This window comes from Pseudorca crassidens, chromosome 6 (assembly GCF_039906515.1).
Source record: "Pseudorca crassidens isolate mPseCra1 chromosome 6, mPseCra1.hap1, whole genome shotgun sequence".
NCBI lineage: Eukaryota > Metazoa > Chordata > Mammalia > Artiodactyla > Delphinidae > Pseudorca > Pseudorca crassidens.
The window spans coordinates 31,958,203-31,966,644 of record NC_090301.1 but is presented as its reverse complement, the minus strand read 5'-3'; the positions used below and the strand labels follow the sequence as shown (position 1 = coordinate 31,966,644).

General features: G+C 44.0%; 1 protein-coding gene across 2 annotated transcripts; it reads left to right on the top strand.

Moving 5' to 3' along the window:
• The first annotated feature begins 986 nt into the window (after positions 1 to 986).
• Positions 987 to 6,472, top strand: CTLA4 (cytotoxic T-lymphocyte associated protein 4). 2 transcript variants are annotated; one of them, XM_067739860.1, is made up of 4 exons: positions 987 to 1,095; positions 4,209 to 4,556; positions 5,013 to 5,122; positions 6,368 to 6,472. In XM_067739860.1, exons 1-4 carry the CDS (start codon positions 987 to 989, stop codon positions 6,470 to 6,472), a joined length of 672 nt encoding a protein of 223 aa, XP_067595961.1. The 2 variants fall into 2 exon arrangements, with proteins under 2 accessions (XP_067595961.1, XP_067595962.1); XM_067739861.1 differs by lacking the exon at positions 5,013 to 5,122 and having other exon boundaries at positions 6,368 to 6,435.
• Positions 6,473 to 8,442: the final 1,970 nt, after the last annotated feature.

Sequence of the window (8,442 nt, the reverse complement as noted above, 5' to 3'; positions counted from 1 at the left end):
CTCTCAATAAATGTGTCTTTCATCGTTGAAATATAAGAAAACTCCTCAGTTTTAAGAGTGGGTTAGTCTCCGGTGCTTAGTATTTTCTTAGAGGATGAACATTTGCTCTGTCTGCGACTTTCATAAATTTAAGAACTTCAGTCATATTTCACCTCAGTCCTTGGATTTTCTGCTTGAAAACTTCCCATTAGGAAAAAAGAGTCTATTCTCTGATGGAAGGTTTGAATTTCTTGGATCTTCTTCATTGACTTTTTCTTCTTCAATTCTGTTTTGTCTTTGTTGAGTTAAGGCTTTCAAGAGCACCAGAATTCTTTCCTGCAAAACCAGAGGCAGATCAATTTATTTCTTGTGATTTTGGTATTTTCTCCTAACAAAAATCTTAAATGGAGCTAGGAGAAATAAACTCTGATTTGCAAAGCATGCCAAAGATGGTGCCTCACAGGTGGAATGCAAAGCCTTCATTAATGATGCCCAGACTAATTCTGTCTTTAGCACAAGGGCTCAGAGAGCCAGCAACTTAGCAGGTTTTTGTTGGGGGGGGGGGGGGGCGCGTGTCAATGAAATAAATTGGGTCGTAAAATATGCCTAGACAATTGGATAAAACTGGGACTTAGGGGGACTCCTGCACTCCAGGGAATTCTCCAAGTCTCCACTTATCCTCAAAATGAACAAGAAGCTTCAGTTTCAAATTGAGTGCATTTTCCATCCATGGATTGGCTTGTTTTGTTCAGTTTTACTTTGAGTATTTGAGGTTATCTTTTCGACGTAACAGCTAAACCCACGGCTTCCTTTCTCGTAAAACCAAAACAAAAAGGCTAGAAATTCAGGTGCCTTCTGCGTGTGCACATGTGTAGTACATACCTGGGATCAAAGCCTGCTATATAAAGTCCTTGATTCTGTGTGGGTTCAAACACATTTCAAAGCTTCAGGATCCTGAAAGTTTTCGCTCTGCTTCCTGAAGACCTGAACACCGCTCCCATAAAGCCATGGCTTGCTTTGGCTTCCAGAGTCATGGGGCTCGGCTGGACCTGGCTTCTGGGACCTGGCCCTGTACTGCCCTGTTTTCTCTTCTCTTCATCCCCGTTTTCTCTAAAGGTGAGTGAGGCTATTGGAGCATGGAGGTGGAGGAGGTGTTTCTCCCACCTGGGTTTCATTCCTTTTAGCAGTCAAGGGCAGTGATTTATAGCAAATCCAGAAGCTAAAGGTGAGACTCCAATCTCCTGGCGTGGGCAGCTCTGTATTCCAAGGCAGGCAGGGGACAGCTGACAGCAGCAAATCAGCAGAGACACAGCTCTTAGCAGTTTGCTGGGCATGGAGTGGGAGCTTAATGAATACGTGTGAGTTGGTCTGGGAGACATGAGCAATTTCAGACACTTCTATAAGATGAGAAGAAAATACTGCAAAGTTAAGTGATTTAAGAGAGCAAAGATACCCACCATCCTAAATCCATTTGGGCTTGGAATCAGGGTTAGCTCAAGATTTCCCTTTTTCTGACTTACTTCACTCTGGATGACAGACTCTAGGTCCATCCACCTCATTACAAATAGCTCAATTTCGTTTCTTGTTATGGCTGAGTAATATTCCATTGTATATGTGTGCCACATCTTAAGTCAGAAAGAGAAAGACAAATACTGTATGCTAACACATATATATGGAATTTAAGAAAAAAAATATGTCATGAAGACCCTAGGGGTAAGATGGGAATAAAGACACAGACCTACTAGAGAACGGACTTGAGGATGTAGGGAGGGGGAAGGGTAAGCTGGGACAAAATGAGAGAGTGGCATGGACATATATACACTACCAAACGTAAAATAGATAGCTAGTGGGAAGCAGCCGCATAGCACAGGGAGATCAGCTCGGTGCTTTGTGACCACCTAGAGGGGTGGGATAGGGAGGGTGGGAGGGAGGGAGATGCAAGAGGGAAGAGATATGGGAACATATGTATATGTATAACTGATTCACTTTGTTATAAAGCAGAAACTAGCACACCATTGTAAAGCAATTATACTCCAATAAAGATGTAAAAAAAAAAAATTTCCCTTTTTGAAGAACACTGATTTAGGCAAATTATGGGAAGTTTCTTTCCTACCCAATTCAAGGTTTTAAGGTCCTCTGATCCACTTTTATAAACGGGTTAGCCTGCTTGTTTAAACTTTCAGCATTCTTTACTCAATGCAGGGTTTTAGGGTCCTCTTAATCAACTCTATAGTTAGCTAATTATTTAAAAAAATGAAAGCAATTTGAAGTAGTAAAACAAACAAACAAAAATAAATGAAAAAAAGAAAGGAAGAAAGAACAAAAGAATGAAAGAAAGAAAGAGCCATAGGTCTGTTTGGGATAAGATACTTAATTGCCTCCTGACTTATCTCTGGACTTTAGGTGCAGATTCCCCAGTTTTCAGATGAAATAAAGCTCTTTAGAGGTTGATACTTGGTCTGTTACAATGGTGTGAAATGGTGACTGTTTTACCAGAAGGTGAATTTCAACCTTCTCTCCCTCTAGAGCTTCTCGGTTGAAAAACCAAGTGGTTTATACAAAGTAGGTGCTCAAAAGATATTTGATTATTAATTTTTACTGTATAAGAAATATTCATACACATTTTCTTATTTTACATGTTTTGAACATGTACAGTTAAATACCAGAGAAATAACCAAATTTACTTTTAAGAAAATTTATCTCAACCTGTAACTGGGATCCTCCCATGGTGGATATTGGAAAATTGTGTAACCAGATTTAGTGGTGATAATTGGGAGCTTGCCTCGGTGGAGGGCAGGAAACTTGGTCTTCTTTAAGCTTAGAGTCAACACAACAAATGGGCAGGATATAATGATTAATGCACAAAAAACCTTTAATACAGGGCTGAATTTGATTAAGTACTGCGGTGGAGTTATAATAGTACAAAGGAGGCTCAGAGGGCATCTCTGATAGACAGAAATGAGGGTTGGGAAAGAAAACTACTGTCTAGCCAACCAAGGCTGCTGGATTAACCATGGCAATGGCTGCTGCCGTGTTATTCTCTCTTCTAAGGGCACAGGTTGCCTACTACAGGTGCCTGGGGGAAAGCACTAATGTTTTCAGAATAAAGTGATTTATGCACAGGAAGAGGTGTCCTGAAAGCTCAGATTGGAGTGGTAAGATAGGATCAGATTATGGAGACACAGTGAAAGTTATTTGTTTTTGTAATCAGTGGTATATAAGGCATGAAAGGGTTTGAACAGAAGGAGTGACATGGTTCAATTCAAGTTTTGAGTGTCACTTGTGTGATTGATTGACTAGAGAGGGGCCCAGTTAGTTACAGGAAAGTAATTTGTCATGAAGCCACTATTTTTTAGACGATGTGAGCCCTTTTGTATGAAAAGCTGGCCTCCCTTCTCCTGTAGAAGCCAGAGGGAAAAGAACAAAGGAACACAAGGTGTTCAAGTGAAGGAGAGAGGGCGGTGGAAGAGGTGATGACAGTGGCAGGGGAAGCCCATAGAAGTGAACAGCAGGGTTGCCTCAGCCTACAGAGGAAATGACCCGGTGCCCTCGGCTCGGTGGCTTCCTTCATCAAGCAGCATCCCTCATTCTCTGGTGATAATGCAGGGAAGGGGGTGGCCGGCACCATGGGCCAAGACTCAGCTCCTCGTGGGCGATTGAGGTCCAGGGCCAGATCAAGGCGGGTAGAGGTTATTAAGGTATACTTTGAGGGATAAAGCAAGACTCTATACCTCAGCCTCCAAACTTTCCCCTACTACTCTTATAGGTCCCACAGCTCTATCATAACCTTAGAATACCAGAGTGGGAAGGCACTCTGATGTCATCTGATCTAATCCCCTCTTTTGCATGTGAGGGAAAAATGAAGTCCACGGGGGAGGCATGGCTTTCCCCAAATCACCTATTTCACGGTAGAGCCAGCCTTTCTCTTTGTCACATCAGTGTTCTTCATGCCACAGACAACTGCCGTCAAGGCACTGTTTTCCAATAAGGAAGCACCTTCATGGAGAGTAACCGGAAGACAGTGGCGAGATGGAGGGGGTGCTGGGGTGGGTGGAGAAGGAAAGGTGTAGGGGAGGGTGATGGGTTTGTTGATGGGGGGAGAGAAAGGCTGACAGGTGAAACTGGAGGGGGTCATCAAAGATCAACTTTGCCCGGCCTGAGGGTTTTGCCTGGACCTGGTCATGGGCAAGCATGAGTTCACTGAGTTCCCTTTGGTTTTCCTGCTTTAGGGGTGCACGTGGCCCAGCCCGCAGTGGTGCTGGCCAGCAGTCGGGGTGTTGCCAGCTTTGTCTGTGAATATGGGTCGTCAGGCAAAGCCACCGAGGTCCGGGTGACGGTGTTGCGGAAGGCAGGCGGCCAGCTGAACGAAGTCTGCGCCGCGACCTACATGGTGGAAGATGAGCTGACCTTCCTGGAGGATTCCACTTGCACTGGCACCTCCAGTGGGAACAAAGTGAACCTCACCATCCAAGGGCTGAGGGCCACGGACTCCGGGCTCTACATCTGCAAGGTGGAGCTCATGTACCCGCCGCCCTACTATGTGGGCATGGGCAATGGAACCCAAATTTACGTCATTGGTGAGCATCATTGACGACGCCTTTTGCATTGCTGTCTCTTCTCTGTGTGCAAACAGTTTTGCTCCTTGATTTCAGGTCGTTCATGTTTAGGATTGTGGGAATTCTCTTTAAGAGTTCTCTGGCATACTGCATGAGTCCTACTCAGTATGGGTGGCGAGGCAAACGGCATTCTGTTTATAAAATAAAAGGAGCTGGAGAAGGTGTGTTTCCTCCCGGCAGGTTGGGGCACTCACACTGGAGTGATACCCAGCATGAAATTTGGTCTTGGCCTTTGATCTGAAACTCTTGGCAAAGTAGCCCCAACAGTCAGACTTACCTGGGGTCCAGCGATTCCAATTAGGGGTGGACATCAAGGTCTGGAAGCTTGAACTTTTTCCTTCTCTCACCAGTTGGGGGAGTACCGCCCTAGAATTTAGAAAGCATCTCAGGGAAATTCTGCTTTCTTCTCTGTTGCAGATCCAGAACCATGCCCGGATTCTGATTTCCTCCTCTGGATCCTGGCAGCAGTTAGTTCAGGGTTGTTTTTCTACAGCTTCCTCATCACAGCTGTTTCTTTGAGCAAAATGGTGAGTGCCGTGCTGCTAACGCGCCATCCTTGGTCAGAATACCTTTAGTGATAACAACTGGCCAAATGATGCTGTTGAGTCGCGTTTTCTTGAGATGAAGCGATAAATGAAGAAGAGGAAGGACAGTGGTAGAGAACACACTAGAACCCTTGGCATTGGCCTTTGAGGTTTCAGGATGACTAATATTTTATATGAGTGTGTTTGACATTGAATGTTTGTGTGATTTTGCATAGGGTTTCATTTTGAGTAGCTGAACAACACGGGACAGCTGTTTTGCTCTTTATCTTCATGACAATTGTACTTAAGTTAATAACCCTGAAACATTAGGTTGGGCAAAATGCTGCTGGAGAAGACCACAGGGGTGGTTAATGTCCCTCTACTTGAGCCTTCCTTGACCAAGCTGTAGGCATCCACGTAACACATGCCCAGGGCGCCCTGTTACCCATTCTGCTCGACTGGCAAGCCTCATGCTCTTCTCCAGCCCAGTAAATGAGAACCCAGTTTTCATTTACTACAGTTGTTGTAGAAGAAGCAGAGGTATGGAATCCGGACTTCTGTCAAGATTTCTGACAGTCGCTTGCAACCTCCTTTGCCTGAGGCTGGCTTTGCCATTCACAAACCTCTCCCTCACCTTCCTCTCTCCCTCCCCTTCTCTTCCACTCCCTTACTCCCTCCCTCTCTCCCTCCCGCGCCCCTACACTGTATTCCAGGATCCTCTACTCGGTCTGTTCTGTTGCTGTAGCTTCTTTCTACCTCATTTGCTACAAAGTGCCACACTAACTAGTAGACTAGACCTCAATTTACTGAGGTGATAAAAACTGGGAACTAATGTGGACCGAGAAAAAAAGTAATAAAGAGTATGTGAGGAGTAGAGATGAGACATACTGCTCCCAAAGAGAATAATTGAAGTTTATTATCTTATCCAGCTCATCCCCTCACAAACAAGACCCAGTCAATTATCATAGGCATTTTGGGTGTTCTTTCTAAAGCTTTCTTGAAGTTTCTTTCTGCTATCTCCCAGTCAGGGAAAATGATTTCTATCTTAAGTCAATAGCACAGAGTTATTTACCCGAAATGAATTTTAATAGCTGAATCAAGAAAATCTCCTGGGGCTTATAATTCTGTATGTTGTGAACATCTATTTTTCAGTGGGGTAGGAAACCAATATTTGTTGAATCCTATTATAGTTAGAAGTGGCTTCTGTATTCCTCGATACTAATTACTGTTTCTTTTCATGTTTGGCAGCTAAAGAAAAGAAGCCCTCTTACTACAGGGGTCTATGTGAAAATGCCCCCAACAGAGCCAGAATGTGAAAAGCAATTTCAGCCTTATTTCATTCCCATCAATTGAGAGACCATTATGAAGAAAAAAGACTATTTTCCAATTTGTAAGAGCTGAGGCAATGCTAACTTTTTGCTACCCAGCTATTTTTGTTTGTTTGTGTATTTTGGGGGATTCATCTCTCTTTAATATAAAGCAGGATGCAGAACCCAAATTAAGCGTACTACAATTTAAAACAAAGGAGCAGAAAAACAGAGCCGGGCTGGTTCTGTCACATCTGATCGAATTTTAGTAAAAGCCTCACTTGGGAGCAATATTGGGATGCAGCATTACAATGTGGAGTCAAGACGTAAGTTAGGGAATGGTACAGTCCCAAGAAAGCAAAGGAAGAATTAAGAGCGAGGATGGTATTGTATACATCTTGTATTTACCTGTGAGAAGTTTATAGCTGAAATGATGTTTTCAAGTAAAATTTTTATGCTGTGTTATTTTTCTTAACAAATATATAATTACATAAAGACTTAAAAAATACTCACATGGCTATATTTTAGCCAGTGATTCCAAAGGTTGTATTGTAACAATATGTATTTTTTATTTGATAGTATTGTGCATGGGGGCCACATGTGCTTTTGTGTATTTGCTGGTAGTTTGAGTATAAACACTATATGGCAGTGTCTTCCCACCATGGGTTCAGGGGAAGTTTTGTGGAGAGACTCAGGACACTAATACACCAGGTAGAGTACAAGGTCACTTGCCAACTGGCTTGGAAACTGGATAGGGTCATAGCTCATTCTTGCAGACATGTTGGGCTGAGTTGGTGTTGACATGGGCTTTGGGCTTTTATGCCAGCTCCTTCCACTGGTTTGCAAGGAAGCCAAAGCTGGTGGTATCCGAGTTAACTTGATAGAGCACCATCATCGTCGAGAAAATGGCTCATTTCAGGAGTCTTGTGGGTATGAACCTCAAGGAAGCTCCAGTTCCATGGGGGCCCCAATTCCTTACACATGGTTAATGCCACAGACAGAAAAAAGCAGCAGATGGCAGAACAGGATGCGAGGGTCTCTGAAAACTAACACTGTTGGTGTTTTTTAACTTGATATTTTCCGTGAAAATGCAACAACATGTATAATATTTTTAATTAAATAAAAATCTGAGGTGGTCGTTTTCCAGAGTTGTTTTTGACATTCCTTATATGTGAGTATTGTTTGAGTTTATTTTTGATTGATTCATTTAGCAGTTGGTTGAGTCTCCAATATTAGGAATACTGAGAACAAATCGAAAAAACCCAAAAGTGGGGCTTCCCTGGTGGCGCAGTGGTTGAGAGTCCGCCTGCCGATGCAGAGGACACGGGTTCCTGCCCCGGTCCGGGAGGATCTCACATGTCACGGAGCGGCTGGGCCCGTGAGCCATGGCCGCCGAGCCTGCGAGTCCGGAGAAAACCCCAAAGGGCAAATAATGCTTCATGAATCAGCCCTTTACCTGCAAGCCATTCTTGGAAGGAATTCATCCTCTGTCCTTTTGATTGCTTCCCCAATGTTTGGGATATGAAGCGATCTACCACAGCTACAGCAGCCCTTGATAAATCACACAGCGTCCTCTTTAGCACAGGTTCTTTACCCCCTCTTTCTCACCCAGACCTTTCCCAGCTCTACTCGAGCACTGATTACAGTTGCCATGGCAACTCCAGTGTTGTCAACCGTGGTCCTTGCAGCCATTCTGCTCTGCTTCTGTGGTAAACGGAGCTTTCCCTTGCAGCTTCCAGAGGGACTCTTTCACAAATGTGAGGAACACATCCCCTCTGTGATTCTTAGTTAACCAGTATGTAGCCTCAGCCTGCTTGGTTTCCATTTAAGGTTTCTCATTCTTGACCTCCGTATCCTGTTGTTGTTCTGTGCAACGATTCTCAGGGTGGCCAGGGATCACCTATAATTGAATCAACTGGGTCACTTCCTAAAAAGGCTGATTCAAGTGCTTAACCTCAGATGCACTGGATCAGAACCTTTGGGCGATGGGGTCAGGAGTTTGCTCTCCCAACAGCC